Source organism: Protopterus annectens, chromosome 7.part0, assembly GCF_019279795.1.
Source record: "Protopterus annectens isolate FY-2018-M chromosome 7.part0, PAN1.0, whole genome shotgun sequence".
Taxonomy (NCBI): Eukaryota; Metazoa; Chordata; order Ceratodontiformes; family Protopteridae; genus Protopterus; species Protopterus annectens.
The window spans coordinates 624,508,547-624,528,650 of NC_056739.1; the positions used below are offsets into that span (position 1 = coordinate 624,508,547).

Below are 20,104 nucleotides of genomic sequence, written 5' to 3' on the forward strand. Positions count from 1 at the left end.
CTAGAAAAATGAGAGAGGGTAGAAAAATAAGCCCTCTACCTAAAACGGGCTTTAAACAGGGAGCAATATCAACTATTAAGAAACAGAAAAATTATGATTCAAATTCTATAAAAATTGCAATAAATGAAGCACTTAGCCTAGAGCTGTTGAAAAGCATTGAACTTCGTGAGCGGCAAACGAGATCGGAGGTAAATTGCAAGGTGCATTCTGGGACAAAGTGCACCCATGAGCTTGTTGAAGGCCTTGAGCTTTACTAAAGGCCGAGACGGATCAGATGGATAAGATCTGACCCCATCAGTGAGAATAAAGGTAAGATTAGACATCACCACATCACGTTTTCAGCATATCTTGGACTTTTCTGCATTACTAATCCCTCTGTATCAAAGTAAGTTGTTGCTATTGTTTTCTAGTTTGTTACACCCCAAAATGTCCTGAAAGGGGGCTGCTATACGTATCAGGATTTTGTTTTACATTTCAATGGTTTTACCTCCTGCTGTCATTTTAGATGAGCAGAGAGAAATCCCCATGATGGTGAGAGGATCATTTAGTCTGGTTCTTTCTCTCATAAGCTTACAATTGCACTGTCACTATTGTTTTTTATTTATTTAATTTATGTACGCTATTTTATCTGTTACTTCCGATTTTTATCCGTCAGCATCAAACTGTATTTTTCTTACTTTGCTTCCTTTTGATTTCTTATTACTGGTCATCTCTGATACAAGAGGCGGCACAGTGGCACAGCGGATAGATTTGTTGCCTCACATCAAGAGGTTCCCCAGTTTGAATCTCTAATTGGTGGCTTTCTATGTGGAGTCTACATATCCACCATACCTCCCCCAACTGTACTGCATCACTCTGTTTTTACAGAGTTTTGGGGTCCAAATAATGGGATGCCACGATTCCCGAGTGGCACCCCTTCATTTCCAATTTTTCCAGCTTTATTTTTAATTTTTTTTCTTTCGCTTTTTCATCTGACATCATCGCAGCTCTGTCAGATTGTCGGAATTGAGCTCAAGTGCACACATTTCCAGCTGGCTGCTTCACTCCGTTTGAAAGGATCTGCGAATGGGAATGTGCCAGCTTAAGGTATTTGTTAACAGAATTGGAATGTGAGCATTGCAAAGTTTTTAGTTAGAACGAGCATCAGCTTAAGGTAGTTGTAAACGAAATTTACTTGCAGAGTTATCAGCTTGCTAAGGTGGTTAAGGATATCAGCTTGGTACGTAGTTACGTTAGAACGTGTGTGTGTGTGTGCACGCGCAACAGTGTGTGAAAATGCCCCCAGGTGAACACACCTGGTGGCCTACATGTACTCAGGCTCAAACCCTGTACCTTGGGTACAAGGTAAAAAAAGCCTGAAGTTCCTAGACACCACCACTAGTGAACTTATGCCTCATATTTTTGTTCTGTTCCTCATTAAACTGTGGTTTTCAGGGTTCCTCATTAAATCTGTGGTTTTCAGGATTTTTGTGGCAAAACACTGAAGGATTAGAATCACTAAAGACAGGCATTTGAATTTCAGACTTCATATTCTTCAGAAAATAAATGGTAACAAAAGAAGAAGTTATGTACTCACCATAACGTTCGATGTATGTAGTCCATCTCGCCTCACATTCTTACCCGTGGGTTCAGAGCTGAATGTCGGCTCCAACTCTGCCATACTTTAGCTCGAAGTCTTTCAATTGGCTGGGCTAAGATGGTATCCCATGCTGCACTGCTCTCTATCCCCGTATCTAGTTTGCTGCAAGCACCAGCACTCACTCTCCATGCATACCACCACCTAAGGAAGGAAGAACAAATAAAGAATGAAGGGAACTCTGAAACCAGGCCTAACCTCCAGATCATCCAGGAGGGGGGGGGGCAAGTAAGAATGTGAGGCGAGATGGACTACATACATCGAACATTATGGTGAGTACATAACTTCCTGATGTTATGTAGTCCAATCTCACCTACATTCTTACCTGTGGGACAGCGTCCCCAGCACCTAAATCCTGGGAGGCTCAGTGGAAAATACTCCTGAGCACTGTGGAACCAAAGGAAGACCTGCCTCTAGATACCACATCTAACTTGTAATGAGTAACAAAGGTGTGAGGAGATGCCCACATAGCTGCAGCACAAATATCGTCCATAGACAATCTGGCCTGAAAAGCTGTAGATGTAGATACAGACCGGGTAGAGCGAGTCTTCACTCGAAACGGTAAATCTCTTCCCCCTGAAGTATAAATGAAAGGAATACAACTGGAAATCCACCTGGAAAACATGACTTTGGAAACAGGAGACCCAATTCTGTTTTTCAAAAATGAAAAACTGATCAGATTTTCTGAGGTCCTTCGTTCTGTGCAAATAAAATCGTAATTGTCTGTGCACATCCAACTGATGAAATTTGAATTCTGCCTTGTTCAAGAACTGAGGAAAAAACACTGGTAATTCAATGGATTGGTTACTAACTGAAGCGACTTTGGGAAGAAAGGAAAGATTCAATCTGAGAGAAACCCGGTCCTTATGAAAAATCAAATAAGGTGGTTTAATTAATAAAGCTTGAAGCTCCGAAACACGTCTAGCTGACATGATGGCTACCAAAAAGACAGTCTTCCAAGTTAAGAATTTTAAATCACAAGTGGCTGCAGGCTCAGAGGGGGGGTGAAGTAAGACCCTGCAGAACAAAGTTTAAGTCCCAAGGCATAACAGGTCCAGAGACAGGATGACGAAGCAACAAAGTGCCTTTCAGGAAAGCTTTACAGAGTCTATGTGCCATTAGACTAGGTTAGTCTGCGACGTGAAAGGTAGAAATCACCGCCAACTGGACTTTAATGGTTGCGGCAGCCGATCCCTGGTTGAAAAGCATAGAAAGGAACTCCAATACTGATGAGATTGGAGCTGTGTAAGGGTCAATCTGTTTGGCATGTGCCCAAATGGAAAATGTCTTCCATTTGCTGTAATAAATCTTCCTGGTCGAAGGCTTATGAGAGGAAGATAGAATATGAACCACCGGTGAAAAATGGTGAAGCCTAACTAATGACGGAAGTGGAGTAGCCAAGCTGTCAAGCGGAGGGTCCGAAGAAAGGGATGGAGCTGCTCTGACATGTGAGTCAGTAAGTCTGGTTGTCGTTCCAGAATCCAAGGTGCGTCCATGAGATAGGGATGGAGAAAGGGGAACCAAATTTGATGAGGCCATTGTGGAGCAATCAGAATCATTTTGCTTCCCAAGGATTGCGCTTTCTGAATAACTTTTGACAGCAAAGGGACCGGAGGGAAGGCATATAGTAGACCGGAGGGCCAATCGTGGACTAGAGCGTCCATGGGTGACTCCCCCTGAGGGGGGATAAGGGTGAAGTAGCTGCTGCATTTGGCACTGAGGGGGCTGGCAAAAAGGTCACAGCAAGGCTGACCCCACCTGCGGAAAATCTGCTCTGCAACTTGACAGTTCAGGGACCACTCATGAGGCATCAGAATAGCTCTGCTTAGCCTGTCTGCGATCACATTCGACTTCCCCGGAATGTGCGTTGCTTCCAGAAAACGTTGGGAAGACACTGCCCACTGCCACACGCGCATGGCTCTCTGCAAAGGGGATACGACTTGGTTCCTCCCTGTTTGTTCAGATACCATACAACCGACATATTGTCGGAGTGGATTGCAATAGTCCTGAGAGGAAGAAAGCTCTGAAGTGCTTCCAATACTAGTAGCACTGCTCTAATCTCTAGGACATTGATATGCAGATGCATCTCCTGCTCTTGCCACGTGCCTTGGACTGTGTCCTGCCTAGATAATGCCCCCCACCCCATCTAGGAGGCATCCGTGGTCACCGTGGCAATCAGAGGCGAAGGAACGAAAGGTTTTCCCGCATTGATGTTAGTGTGAAGCCACCGACTGAGATCCTGTTTGCACCTATCTGAGTAGAATAGGGTGAGAAAGTGGAAGACGTTGAAGAGACCACTGGGTGAAGAGTAGCCACTGAAGGAGCCTCATATGTAACCTTGGCCAGGGGGACTACCATAATCGTAGCAGCCATCGTCCCCAACAATTGGAAGACCAATCTTGCCTTCACTCTTCTCAGAAGGAGCAAGGCATAAAACAGTTGTAAGACTCGGATTCTTTCCTGTGATAGAAAAGCCCGCATGAGCACGGTGTCTAATTTGGCACCTATAAAGGTGACATGCTGCGAGGGCAACAAGGCAGATTTTTCCCAGTTCAAGGTGATGCTCAACTGTTGACATAGGTTGATAGTAGAGTCTCTGGTCTGAAGTAGCAGATGCCTGGGTTGGGAGGGTGGCCTAATGGTTAAGGTGTTTGCCTTACAAACACAAGGTGCAGGGTTTGAGTCTCACAAGGGATAACTGGCTAGGCTTAAAATGGCTCGCAAGGGCAGTTAGCTTAGTACTAACCTATGAACCTATGAACCTATGGTGGTAGCAGTAAGGAGCCATTCGTCCAGGTATGGAAATACCTGGAATCCCTGACGTCTCAAGTGAGCAGTCACCACTGCCATGCATTAAGTAAACACCCTGGGGGCTGTGGTGAGACCAAAAAGCAGGACTCAAAACTGAAAGTGACTGGCTCCCAACTGGAAGCGTAGGTGACTTCTGGATGCCCTGTCCATTTTATGTGGTAGTAAGCATCCTTGAAGTCAATGGAGCACATCCACATTTCTTTTCCCAACAATGGGAGAATAGATTGCAATGTGACCATTCGGAACTTGGACTTTTGCATGTGGGTGTTCAATTGTCTGAGATCCAAAATGGGTCTCAGGTACCCTGTACTTTTCGGCATCAAAAAGAATCTGGAGTAAGTCCCTAATCTGATCTGGTCTGAGGGGACATATTGGATGGCTCCTTTTTCTAGCAGCTTTGAAACCTCTGAAGCTGCGGAATCCCTTTGACTGGGTGGAACATCCGGGATTTTCTTGATTGGAGGGGGAGTTGACGAGAAGGGAATGATATATCCTCCGGAAATTATTCATAGAACCAATTGGTCCTGGGTGATAACTTGCCAGGCCTACGGGTATAGTGAGATTCGACCCCCGACTGGCTCTGTAAACGCACAGTCGGGCTTACCATCAGGAGCGGCAGTAGGGAGAACCACGAAAGGAATCGCGGTCTCCCGAGTTACGAGGGCCTCCTCTGCCCCTAGGGCAGTGTCTACCTGAATAACCACCTCCTCCCCTGCCTCTGGAGGGGGACACACCTTGTGCATCTGGGACAAAACCTCTGCGATTTCTTGAACCACATCTTCCCACCCCATTGGGCCTTGGGATAAGGCCTAGAGGGAAGGGAAAAATGGACTCCTATGGCAGACAGAGTTTTTCCCTCTTGCTCGCACCTAGTGAGAGTGTCTTTCACCTTGGTTCCGAACAAAAAGGAACCATCAAACGGGGCGTCAGTGAATGTAGACTTCAAGGCCTCCGCGAAATGAAAAAGGCGCATCCAGGCATGTCTCCTATGAGCGACTCCTGAACTTGCTGCCCTACTTGCTCCCTCCACTACGTGAGAAATCAGCCTCATGGAGGAGTTTGCAATAGAATTGAGGGTAGACATCTAAGCATTGACTTTCTGAGCCACCACCTCAGAAACATTACCAGGTAAGAGAATCTCCAAGCTCCTTTAGGAGATCTCTCTGGAGCCATGTAAAGTGTGATAAGTAATTCAGTGACCGCAAAGTAAAGGCCGTTGAAGAAAACGTACGCTTCCCATACCAGTCCATAGTCCTAGACTCCTTGTTAGGGGGATGGATGGTGAAAGAAGTCTCAGCCAATTCATTCTTTGTGGCTGCTGCCACTACCATGGCATCCACAGGGACTCCCTTAGATAGAAATTTCTTATCAGAAAAGTCAGACAAAAATGTATTGGGTCTCCTGGGGACTGGTTCCACAGAGTCAGGGGTTTCCCCACACCCTTCGACAAACCAGATCCAGAAGCTCGAAGGGTGGAGACACCCAGGAGGCAGAGGGCTGAGCACCAAAGGTGTTCAGGAACACCGACTCCCTTCGGAGGGGGCTTTGGATGGCCAGTCACCTCTGTTTCAAAATCTCTCGGATGTCAGAGAAAGAAACATCCTCAGAGGATGACTTAGGGGACCCCTCCGATTCCTCGAGGTCGGTGTCTGATGTGAGAGACTCATCTTGGGAACGTATGTGCTTCCTCTTGCACGTTCTCTTTCTGGGTGGCTCCTCAGGCAAAAACTCTGAGGGGCCCTCAGAAATATGGGGACCACTCATGGGGGTACCCTGAGGCCTTGGGGCTCCGCTGTCCAGAGATAGAGGGTGATCAGAGACCTGCACCGGTGCTGTAGGGGACAAAACCGTATGATGCCACTGACTACCTGGCCAGCGAGCTCCTCATAGCTTGGAAAGCTGGTCCTTCCAGGTCCAACGATCGACCAGCCATGGAAGACCTCAGATCAGAAGGGACCAGGTCCAAAGCCGAGACAGGAATCAGGCTTCCCCGTGCCGAAGCACCGAGGGGGAGACTAGGAGCCAAGAGATGTCCCAAAGCCTCTCCCTCGGGTCCGACTGAGGAATCCTGAGTCCTGAACCCCGTGGATGGCGCCAATGGGGAGTGAGTTGATGTTGGAACCGTTAAGCCAGGAGGAGCTGTCGGAACCAACCTAGGGACATCAAATGGAGCCGAGCATTCCGGCTCCAAAAGTTGAGATTCGCTCGGAAGAATAATCAATGTAGGTAGACGTACCGGCTCTGGAGCCGACTGGGTTGGAGCCGAAAACAATTTAGCCAGTACTGGTGACTGAAGAAGTCTCTGCACCACTCTATCGACGTCCACATCCGATAAGGTCGTGGAGGATTTGGAGGATAGGGAAGGAGATAGAGACCTCCTCTCTGAAGAAGACCTGCAAGGAGGAGATACCCGCCTAATGCTAGGCGACCGGCTCCGAACAGGCTCCGAGAAAATAGGAGCCGAAGCAGGTTCCATAGACAATGACACTTCCTGTGGCCCCGAGGACAATGGAACCGAGGATGTCATTGAAGATTTAGCTGTTTTCTTCGCTGGAGATGGGGATCGCTTTTTAGCCTTGGAAGATTTAGCTTTTGATGAAGACTTAAAGCTGGAAGCACTCTCCAAACCCTCCTCGAAGGAGGGTTTCAGAAGTCCATTCAAAATCCATTTGTTCTTCCTTTCCTGAAGAACACGCGGGCTAAAAGCACGACAAAAACTACATGATTGCTGAAGGTGAATCGCTCCCAGACAGTACACACAGACAGAATGTCCATCAGTGATGGACATCTTATAACTACACTTTGTGCACTTCTTAAAGCCCGAGGGCTTATTCTCCTTAGTATCTTTAGACAGTCACAAAAACCGAGTAACTAACTCAACAACCAGACCAATGGTCAATCAGCCACAAGCACAGGAACAGAACAAACAGTACACCACAAAGACCTCTAACTAAAATGGTCCTAGAACACAAGTACAAGAGGGAGGACTAATTCCTCTAATTCAAACGGTTTTAGCCCAGGGAAAAAGTCAGCACACAAGGTAAGTAAGGGGAACAGACTAGGTCCTCTAAATGAAACGGACCTAGCCCATTGAAAACAGCTAGTGGGATATCACAAGAACATGCTAAAAGAGAAAAACAACTTTTCCACAACACAGTTCAAGATACACACACAAATAGCTATGAAAATAGCATTTTTTTTGCAAAAAAAAAAACTTCTCTGCTATAAAGAAAAAGTTACTGAGCCACAGCCAACAGTGAGACCACGTTCAAGCTACACGAGTGGCAAATGAGATCTGGGGATATTTAGCAGTGCAGCATGGGATACCATCTTAGCCCAGCCAATTGAAAGACTTCAAGCTAAAGTATGGACGAGTCAGAGCCGACATTCGGCTCCGAACGTACAGGTAAGAATGTAGGCGAGATTGGACTACATAACTTCCTTTTATTCTAGCAATTTAAGTTTATAAGATGAGTATTTGAAATTTGTCCATATTTTTATTCCCCCATTATTGCTTTGTCCAGTTTGTTTGTGCTAAGACGTTGAGAGCTATGGTGAGAACTGAATTCTGTATTCCCCTATTATTGGCTTTGTCCAGGTTTTTTGTGGTAAGAGGTTGACAGCTATAGTGAGAAGTAAGAACTGAATTCAGTTAATAGCCATTTAAGTTTCAGTCTTCCTTTCAGGAAACTGCTGATTTGGCATAGTGGTATGTTGCACTGACTGTAGTCCACAGGGTCCTGGGTTCAAGACTTGGAAGTGAACTGCATGGTGGTAACAACATTTTACTCTAGCAATATTCCAAAATTATACAAGCAATGTTTAAAATGTGTCCCTGATGTTTGGCCTTTTGTCTCCACCCCCCCCCCCACACACACACAAAGAAAAAAAAAACTGAAATTGAAAATAAGTGCGAGAAGTTGTGCAAGATGCCTGTGGCTTACACTACTGTCAATCTCTATCTATACAAAAAGCGGTAACCACACACTCGTCGGTAAATGCTATGCTGAATAAGATGATAAATATGAAAATGTAACAAAAAACTTCAGCGTAGACAACCATGCAAATCCAAGTAGAGTTCAAGCATATAGGTGGGCCAGTACAGACCAATTCAAAACTAAACCACTGTATAAAAATAAAACGTAGTTTAATGTGCACTCCAAAGGTAAGCGCTTTCACGATTGCTTCTTCAGACCATAAGACAAAAGAGTGTTACAATCATTTAAATACATTTAAAACCATTAATTGCCAATCAGGATGCTTCATTCAACGTCACTTCCCATGTTATTATTTTATGCGGTTACTTCAAAAACATTCACTTTAACCTCACCATAAAAAATAAATAGATTTTCAATAATAGCAAACTACATAAGAACCTCTATGCAAATGGATCACATAATAAAATGTAATGCAAAAAATGACGGTGTCGCTACTCCATCTTCGTCCTGCCCTACATAATCCTCTCATGAGGCTGCATACGTAACGCTAGTACTCATCAGGTAAGCACCTGTGTGCTTAAAGCGATAGTCTAACAAAAAATACTTTAATAAAAGAGCAGACGAGAATATAAAGAAAGCATAAATAACACTTCTGTCCATGTATATCATCCCTTAATATAACAAAATAAAAAGTAAACCATGTCCTACTATTTAAACCATATCCTAGTATTTAAAATGACCTATATACAATAGACGTTGTTGCAGATGGTTTAAAACTTTAAATAAATAGAGATTATTATACTAGAACCAGAGCCCATGTCTTTATAGTACGTTGTGTAAAATCTGACAAACTGAATATCCTATGATATGTAAAGGAAAAAAAATTTTTTAAAACTAGAAATATATGCCAACCACATACTAAAATTCCAAAACCATCATCTAAGACAGCTCATATTCCCAACTATCCATATTCACGTGACACTGATGCAGAGTGAGAGCGGCCATGATGTCATGAACAACAAAAGTTCTCTATAAAAATCAAGTCAACCTAACCAGACTACCTGATGGAGAAGTTGCATACTTATATTACTGTTTTGTCTTATGGTCTGAAGAAGCAATCGTGAAAGCGCTTACCTTTGGAGGGCACATTAAACTAAGTTTTATTTTTATACAGTGGTTTAGTTTTTAATTGGTCTGTACTGGCCACCTATATGCTTGAACTCTACTTGGATTTGCATGGTTGTCTACGCTGAAGTTTTTTTGTTACACATATATATATATATGTATGTATATATATATATATATATATATATATATATATATATATATATATATATATATATATATGTGTGTGTGTGTGTGTGTGTGTGTATATATGTGTAAGTAGACTTTTATGATGGAAATGTTCTGAATTCAGCAGTTTTGTCATTACTGGTTCATGCATTTTGTTTCATTACCTAATGGAAAAATGTTCAAACAATATATTTAAAATTGCGCTCTAACTTAAGTCTAACAAGTGTGCTGTATTATACAAGGAATATAATTGAATAAAGTCAGAAAGGTGCATCAAATAACACATTATGTTTCTTGTTTTGTTTGCAAGGGGCCTATGATGTGAAAACAGCCAAAGGTAATCTTTAGCTACCACTGGCCAGATGCATTTTCTTTGGATGTGGTGTGGGTTTCAATGCTGTTTCACTGAATGTGAGTTTCAAGGGCAGAGAAGTTTTAATGCCAAGTCTATTTTCATTGTGAGACAGTATTTCTTTGTTTAGCAGATATCTATTAGTGTTTGCGCATTGTGCTATAAAATGTAAAAATAAAATCCAAATTATTGTACAAGGAAAGTAGCAGTATGCATTCACACAGTGTTTATGGTATACGGGGCAAAATAGCCAAGTAATGGGACATTGGAATGGCTGCAGGGGGACTCTGGTGCCATATTTTGCTCGTCTGTTCTCCAGTTTGCGTTTGAAAGTTGGTAAATAAACAATTCCAGTGGAGTGGGCAGGTTACGTAATTATGTATGCAAATTTTACATTATGCAGCGTACCTATTTTTCATGGGCCTTGTCCAGACTTTTTTTTGTTTCCAGGTTGAGAGGTATGATGTTCACCCTTTGTTTACGTGGGTTTCCTCCCTGTGCACTAGTTTCTGCTCACATTCCAAAGTCATGCAGTAGGTGGAATGGACACTAAATTGGCTAAGTGTGTGTGTGTGTGAGTGTGTGTGTGTGCGTGTGCCTGTCTGAGCTAGTGTGTGATGTGGAAGAACTACAGTGACAGGACTAGATACCCAGCGGTGTAAACCCTGGCTCTAGATTGTCACTGATTAAGTGACACCCTAACTCCATGTGCAAAAATGAGAAAAAGGGGTTGTTGAGTGATAGATATCTGATACATTTTAAGGCATGTTTAAATGACAGGCTTGAAAATATAGCTAAGTTACAACTGTAGCTCTGTATTCAAGTGTGAGAAATCTGATCCCTGTAATTAACTGGTGTCACTTTGGCTGGGTTTATTTGTGTTTCAAAGTGTTTAATACTTTAACCAGAATTGCAGTCTTTAATGTTAATCTTCCTTCCCCTTTGACGCAGTGCCATACACCCATACATACAGGCGTCAACCATCCTATCGAAACATCGGAATGCCAAACACCCAGGACAGTTGCATCATTTGGTCAATGTATACAGGTCATCAACAGGTGTGCAATACTGACAGTCACTGAGTAGGGGAATATTTCCTTTCCCCAGGGAATGTGTGATCTTGGGAGTTAGTATATGCAATTAGAAGGGAGTGGGGGTGCAGGGGGTTTGGCCCCTGTATAACAAAAAAAAAAAAAAAAAACACTTGCCGTTGGTTTAGTCCACTCCAGGAAAAGTCCCACAGCATGTGCAAAATGTGTCGATATTCATGACTTCAACGTTATGTTGTTGATCTACTGGGTGTTGATGCAGTTATTTCTTAACCAGGTTAGAGCACTGAAGTCCACTGATCTTTTGTAGATTCAGCCTGGGAGTGTTGAGTACTTTCTGGTTAAGTGACTTGCTCAGTCACATACTTTGGCAATGAAGGCTGAGGGAATCAACCCTGGATCGATTTTCCTAGCAGATGCCAGAGTCCACCTGGAAAATATGACAAACTGTTCTTTGTAACATTCCACTTTCTTCAGAGGCAGAACTGCAACCAAAACAATTCAGCATTCAAAAACCACAAACAGAAGCAAATGTAGTGAACGCTGATCCCCTGTGTCTTGACACGCCAACCACTAGATACGGTCACAACAAAAACGGAAAATTGGCCGATATATATAAAATCAAAAGTTTGTTGTCCAAAAATTAAGCGCTTTCACTCGGTGCAATACGAGCTTCAGAACTCCATAAGAATGTTATGGAAACATTTAAATAACCTCACTGACGCCAAAATGCGCTAAGTTAAAGCAACATGCACTGAAAAAAATAAATAAAACAGTATACATTCCTAGTAATACTGAATGCAATTAAAAAACTTTATATTAGTAACACAATCATAAAAATCATTCTCACCGTCATAAAAACAATGTGTTGATATCCAAACATAACAAACATGTATCTAAAAATGTGTGACACTTGACAATTAATGAATTTTCACAAGACAAGTAGCGAAAAGAAAATAATAATAATCAAATAATTATTAAGTAATGTGCAAAAATGGCTTGATGGTGATGTAATCATTAAGTCCTGGTGTATTAGAAGCATCTGTATATAGCTGCCACCAGGTTTCTTTATAAGACAGTATATTCCTTTGTAATCGCCCCCTCTTGGGTCTATTTGAACACTGTCTAGAATTGCAAATTTAAAATAGTGTCTATCTCCACATTTCTTAATATGCCTGTATAAGGCATTATTTACATCCTTAGTCTTGATGCTGTATAAATGTGCATATATACGTTTATTAAATTTTCTGTCAGTTTTTCCTATATAAAATCCAGGACAGACTATACATTTAGCTAAATATATAACCCATCTAGTGTTGTAATTACCTTGGATAAACCTTATGCTTGTCCTATTAACATTTTCTAAAGTGATGCTTCCTTCCTCTAAAATGGCATGACATTGCTTACAACTTCCGCACTTGGTAGTATTTCTGTGGGTTGTATTCTTAATACCAACGGTCTCTAGATAACTTGTAACATTCCGCCTCATTTTACTGCCAAATAATGGCTGGGTTCCCAATATCTTAACTATATCCTGGTCCGACAGTATGATAATCCAATTATTTACCATAATTTTCTTGAATTTACCAATAAGTGGACCAAATTCCAAAACACATCCTCTCCCACATTCGGTATCCGATTTGTTATTGGTCTGATTAACACTGCTGCTCACTCTGTTGTTATAGTACTGACCTAATAACGGTGTGTATTTTTTACCCCATTCCTTAATGGTTGTATTACCTATGTGAGCCATCATGTTGGTGTTATAACCTCTGTCTCTAAAGAGAGAGGTAATGAAAGACACTTCTAACATCTCTGAATGTGTGGAGGTCATTCTAATAGCACGTATAATTTGTCCTTTAAATATTTTAGTAAAAAGTTTCCTGGGGTGGTTGCTAGAGAAATCTAAATAACTATTAGAGAAAGTGTTTTTCCTATAAAGTCTGGATTTAAACTGTTGTCACCTTTAGAGATGTAGGTGTCTAGATATGAAAGACCTTCCTTATTATATGAAGACGTAAATTTCAAAAACTCACTACTCAAATTTAGAGAATCTAAAAATTGTTTTAGTGTGTCTAAGCCACCATCCCATAAAATATAGATAGCGGGAATAGTATTTGATGCGTTTGTTATACTCACTTGTACAAACCTTAGATTCCTCCCAGTCTAGCATAACCAGATGGCGTAAATGGGAGCACAAGCTGCTCCCATTGCAACACCTTTGGTTTGCCTGAAATCTCCATTTGCACATTACTTATTTGATTATTTTTATTATTTTCTTTTCACTACTTGTCTTGTGAAAATTCATTAATTGTTAAGTGTCACACGTTTTTAGATAGGTTTATGTTTGGATATCAACACATTGTTTTTATGACAGTGAGAATGATTTTTATGATTGTGTTACTAATATAAGTTTTTTTAATTGCATTCAGTATTACTAGGAATGTATACTGTTTTTTTTTTTTCAGTGCATGTTGCTTTAACTTAGCGCATTTTGGCGTCAATGAGGTTATTTAAATGTTTCCATAACATTCTTATGGAGTTCTGATGAAGCTCGCATTGCAGCGAGTGAAGGCGCTTAATTTTTGGACAATAAACTTTTGATTTTAAATATATCGGCCAATTTTCTGTTTTTGTTGTGACCGTTTCTAGTGGTTGGCGTGTCAAGACACAGGAGATCAGCATTCACTACATTTACTTTCTTCAGAGGGAGAAAAGACATCAGAAGAGATGCATCCATGACGCATCCCAAAACACTATCCATGGAATGAGAAGAGATCATCTCTCCGTTCACCTGAAACCCCAGAACGAGAAAGATTTTTTTTAAACAATCCAGTGATTATTTTACTTTTTTTTTTTTTTACATGTGAAGAAAGACAAAAATAACTCAGTTGTCTAAACACAGAAAAACTGAATAGCCTGTAACCTGCAACAGCTATTACAGGAGCCAGGCAATTTGTAAACTCTCTTGGAGCTGCTGACAATTTAAAGGGTAAAGCACAGAAAATGCTAACCAGACATAGAAAAATGTAAAAAGCATATGAAATCCTTGAGAACTGGAATGTGATAAGCATCTTTTAAATCAAGATTTACTATAAAACTGAGGTGGAATGAAAGGTAAGAGACTGTAAAAACAGAGCATTTTGAATTGTGGGATTTTGATGTGAAGGTTTAGAAAACAAAAGGTCTAGGACAGATCTCCAAGTTTCTTCTTTCTTTGGCACCTAGAAAGATTCCTGAATGACAACCTTTCCACTAATATCTGAGAGAACCGGTTCTGTAACTCCTTGAGATATTTTATCTGGAGTAGGAGGGAAAAGGGAGATTTAATTTGCTGTATGAAGAGGAATTCTGTTGAAGATGAGGAAGGAACTCCCTCTACCAGCTGCAGCCTTTATGAATGACTCTCAGAGACCAAGTGTCTGAAGTTGGTTGGTACTACAGAGGGATGTGGTTACCCAGAATCTGGAAAAGATTTACTGGCATGCTGCGGTGGGGGGAAGATGATGGGGCATACAAATCAGTCTCTTTAGATTGCCCTTGGTTTTGAAGGACTCTCTTTTAAAACGCTCCCCAGACATTGTTTTCTGATATTATGCTTTCCCTGCCTTGCCAGAATTGTTTATTCTGTTTCCTACAAAAGGGACCTGAAATGAAAGAAAAGTTTCTATTGTATTTGCCATAGAAGGGTTGAACAATCTGGGTAACCCATGAAATAACTTTCCACTTTCATCATATCTTTTTAGAACCTCTGCACAGGAAGAGTTTTGACGTTCTCTAAGAAAATCTGAGAATGTAGCCAGGCAAATTTTTTCAAACTCACCCATTGTTAGTTGCTCTAGAAACATCAGCAGCAGCAGCGTCATAACAGCATTTAAAAGAATGCTTGATCACCTAAGACACAGATGATATCAAATGTCAATCTCTGAAGGAAGGTCATTAATTTTCTCATATGCAAAAAGAAGTTGGCAGAAACTTATGACACGTGAGCCTAACAATTCACTACCATGATAGCTAAGGTGGAAGAAGCAGAAGCTTTATTCCCAAACCCATCAAAGGCTTTTCTCAGCCTGTCAGAAGGAATAGGGCCAGCTGTCATAGGTAGTTTGGCAGAGGATGGTTCTATCAAACTAATTACTACAGGGTCTCATGTAAATTTTGAAAAAAGAAATCTAGGAGTCTGGGGAACCATACATAAATTATCAGATATTCTGAGGGCAGCTGGCAGACAAGCTTCTGGCTGCAAGGAAAGTATCCGCTAAAGCTGGCAAAACAGGGGGAATAGCTGCAGGATAAAGACAATCCACTTGTAGCAAATTATATCATCTTTGCTGGGACTGGTGTTTCTTTTTGTTTCCCCTGAAATGTATAAATTTCCAACACTCAGTTTGCTGGAAAAGTCTGCAGACTTCACATTCCATTGAATGTGCAAGTAAAATACAGAAAAAAATGGTAGGGAGGGCTGTACCATCCACAACCCCCTTGCTACTTTGTATACATCAAGAAGACAAAACTCCCCAATGCCCACTATCACACAATTTCACACTATGTCCACTGCCACATATCAGACAAACGATACAGTGGATAAAAAACAACCCAATTCACACTTCTATAAAAGAAATGTTTGATCCCAATACCTGCAACCACACACAGGCACCAATGTATGTATTGCTACACAAACACACACATCCATAGCAGTTGTTCAATGCATACTACAGCAAACAGTGATATACCGAAATGGAAAACCTTGAAACCACAGGGTTTTCTTGAACTCAACAAAACCCTTAAAGCAAACTGCAAAACAATATACCGCCCAACAAAGTTTTTGGATGAGTTTGCCAGTGACATCAGAGTGGCTGCAGTGAATACTTCATAGACTTGTATTATTAGATTTCAGAAAGCAATCGATGGGTTACATTGGTAGGCTACGGAAAATAACTTTGGTCTTCAACAATGGAGAATGTGAAATGAATCCTGGATGAACTAAACATACAACGTACCTAGAAATAAGGGGGCCTTTGTAGCGGTTAGCCCATATACAGCAGTAATATAACGACTGAATGCCAAATTAAATTTCAAAACGGACTGCACTGTGGAATTCTTACCAGAAAAGTCAGAATGAAAGTATAGAAAGCACTTAGAGAAGATGGACCAGAAAGATTTAGAACACAGCTATTAGGAAGAGGGACAGTTAAAAATCCTAGTGACTGTACATATTTTCATAAAGAGGGTTCAAATAAAGATCTAGTGGGCCTTTAGAGAACCACACTTGTTTGACTGGTTTGAACAGAGGTTAATATGTTGAACTCCACAAGAAAATGGTGTTTTGCTAATAGGAATGATATGGAATACCTTCTGAAATGCTGAAGACCACTGCAAACTCTATCTAGTCTTTTAAAATACCACTCAATATATTCTCATGTCACAGCAGCCAAGCACATCACTGTCAATGTATGAACTGTTGTGATAGACAAAAAACCTTTGCTCATTACCTGACACCCTTTGTCTATGAATGTAACTTCTGAAGTACACGTTTAAGTAATCTTACAGGGCACTGACAGAATAGGGTGCTGTACATAAGCATGAGCCCACAGTTTGTGAAGTATAAATTGGATTACGTTTAAACTCATCAAGGTACAATTGCTTGATTGCCATTTCTCCACAGCCATTTAAGTGTTTTGTGCTGTCACTAGCATCCCAGAGATAACATGACCTCACCTCTGGGGGGGGGGGGGGGCACCTGCCCACACTAGCTTGCAATGTCCTTCCCTTACAAGTGAGCACATTTGCTCACTGCTGCCTTGGTAATCTTATCACTCGCATCCAGGCCATCCCTCTGAGTCACTTCCCTTCCTCCAAGGGATAGGAGTACTGTGCGTGTATGGGCTACATCTGCCACTTCCTTCTGAGGATAGGCCCACCCATCCTCCTTGAAAGAGCCACTAAGATTTCAGCTCAACAAACATTAACTTAATGAAACCCAAAACAGGCTAAAGTTGTCTGACAAGCCAACACACAGCTCCATCTTTTCCAGTCTTTTTCTCAAAACTAAAACTGAGCTGCTTTCTCCATGTAAACCCTTCTGCTAGTGGATTCATGCATTTTTTTTTTTGGTCAGAATTCCCTTTAAGGGTTTTGCACTTTCAACACCAAACTGCTGAACACTGATCCAGAAAAACAAACAGCTGTTATCATATTCAAACTTAAACAAACATTTTTCATGCATTTTCTTCATATACAGTTGCGCATGAATTATTTAAGTTTGTGGATTTATTGGATTAAATGGATTTTACAGCAATAAATGAATGAAAATAAAGTTAATGACAAGAAGTAATTTCCAGTGCAATGTAATGAAAAAAAAATCAAATTTATAAAGCAGAAGAAATTTGCATCAGAAGTAAGCATACATTTCTTTTGGCTTTAGTAAAGTACTACTGCGCAAATTAAACGAACTAGATAATACTCACTGCATCGTATATGATCTCTACTGGCTGAGACTGTACATTCAGCACCTGGTCGACAGGACTACCTTCTGGATTTGTCTCAAAATGAATAGTAAGTAAAGACGAGGTAGCATCACCCACTGATGCTACTAACGAGGGAACAATACCATTCTGCTGTAGTCCAGTTACATGCCAGTGTTTTAGCTTTGCTTCAACTCTGCAAAGATAACATTATGCTTTATGAGTAAAAATGGGAAAACAGTAAAAATTAAGATGTATTAACATGTGGAAAGAATGTTAGAACGACTTATCAGGACTTAATTCTTAGGCAATTAATAGTTTACAAGAATGACTAGTAGTGCAACACAAAACTGTAATAGACTTCAGACTCTGCTTATGACTGAACACAGAATGAATGTTTCAACATACTCAGATTGCATACAGTTGGAAGCGACCCACTATAAAATGTGTAACTGTTTGCCAGTTTCTCTGCTCAGCCCTCCTGTGAAATTTACTGTCAAGCAAGTTCCTGTGGTGAAAGCTTGAATATGGTTTCAAATGGCAACTAACAAAAAGTCGTGTTCCGATACGCTCATGTTATATTTAATGTAATAAAAATTTATGACATGTAGAATAAAAATAAAAACAACAATAGAGTAACATAACCACACCTTTTGGCACAAGAAATCTGGAGTAAGCCAAAAATAATGGGAGAGGGGGTCAAAGACCCAAAAATAGGAACAATTTTAAATATTGCTCTCAAACTTAAAAAGCTGCTAAAATAAAATGTTTTGTGTTGGCATGTATTTTCTGAAGGCTATTAAGTCTGAAACTCAAATGTCTTATTAACCAGTGACTTCAGTTCTCAATGATTTGCCAGAAAACCACAAAGTTTGAGGAAAACACCAAAAAATCTGAGGCAGAAATCTGGACAGTTGAGAGGTATGAAACAGTCAGTACTTGTAGTGTAAGCCTTTCAGAAGTTTTATAAATCTTACCCTATCTTACCATATCGAACGTTAAAAGGTCAAACAGCATCACTGAACTAAGCTGTGGGTACGGATGCACTTCACCAATACTTAGGTAAATTTGAGGTGAGCTTGGCTAGGTTTAAAATATTTTTTTAATAAACAAGAAACATCTTTAATTATTATGTATGACATAGGCCATGTTACATTTATATAAATGAAAATAAACCACACAATCTCAGTTGAAAATATTATATATTCCAAATCGTGCCAACACAAGTGCAGCTGCAAACATTTTACATCACTTTTAACATATCCAGTCAGTCAGTCAATCATTGCATAGTTTATTCAAATCCTACCTTCTTTTAAACTTTGTTCCTCCTGTGTATTGATCCCACATTCCCATTTTTCCATGTAATTTTCTCCTACCCTTTTCTAAAGATCCCAGTTCTACTTGTTTTATCTCTGTTACTATCTTTGCTACTTCTAGTAAAGGTGGTTTAGACTTTGATTTTCACTTTCTAGTAATTGCCTTTTTGGCATCCATCATAATTGGACTCAGCAAGGCCTTACTTATCTAGGTAATTCCAATTCTGTATTATAGCTCAAAAAACATCTTTTCCCCAGTTACTCCAAACTGCTCACTCAGCATCTCAGACAGAGCAGTCTACAAGGAATCTTTAAAGTCTGCCAACTCATTACAGTCCCAGAAAATGCTTTCCCATTTACCTCTTTCTTCCCCATCATACATCCAACATTTTCAGTCTACCTAAGGAAAAATTCTTTGAAGTCTGCTTGGGGTATAAAAATACCTATTTAAACACTTCCAGGCAGGGATCCTAAATTTTCTAGATATTGCTGCATATTTCAGACGCACATATATCCTTCATTGTTTTTCTGTGCATTACTTATCTAATCTCTCTCTTCTCAATCCTTCAGTAATGACCAGCATGATGTAGTTCCTTGGACTCCAGTTAGTTAAAAACCATAGATTACCCTTGTAATGGAACATGTCCCACAATCTGAACTACAGAATTATGTTGATAAGCTTCATATAGGCTAATCCAGTTAACTAAGGACGCCAAACTTGATTAAAAAATCTCATTTAATATTAAAACATCTGTACTTCAGTAGAGCTTCCAACAAATTCTATTCTTAGTTTAAAAAAAAAAATAGAAATAAAGTGAAGCAATTATCCTTTTTCAAGTAAAAAAATTTATTTCAATGACAGGTGAGCACTGCTGTAAAATCCATTATTCATATTCAAAAATGAATATGAACTAGCATATGTAATAGACCAGCTTGCCTCATCCTCCACAAGGGGAGATAACATTCTAGACTTGGTTCTCACAAACATAGGCGACCGCTGGACCACCCCATAGTAAGTTCTTTCCTGGTGAGATTAGACCATTGGTCTGTCTCATTCTAAGTGTCTATCCCATTCAACCCCCCCCCTCCCCAGCCATAACCAGGCTAAAACTTCTCAAAAGCTGACTACAACCTTCTAAGAGAGGGTTATCAGTACCTTCACACCACCACCCCCCCTCAGAGGATGCGTACCAATATGCTGGACAGTACGCCAGTGCAGTATACAAGCACCTGTACAAATGGACT

At 40.7% G+C, this 20,104-nt stretch overlaps 1 protein-coding gene across 1 annotated transcript in view; it reads right to left on the bottom strand.

Annotated features, from left to right (window-relative positions):
• The window catches only part of VPS13C (vacuolar protein sorting 13 homolog C), a 6,956,796-nt gene that overhangs the window by 5,234,626 nt on the left and 1,702,066 nt on the right, over positions 1-20,104 (bottom strand). Inside the window, exon 15 of the mRNA XM_044076309.1 lies at positions 17,547-17,739. Coding sequence (XP_043932244.1) covers positions 17,547-17,739 — 193 coding nt within the window. The remainder of the gene's footprint in view (positions 1-17,546; positions 17,740-20,104) is intronic.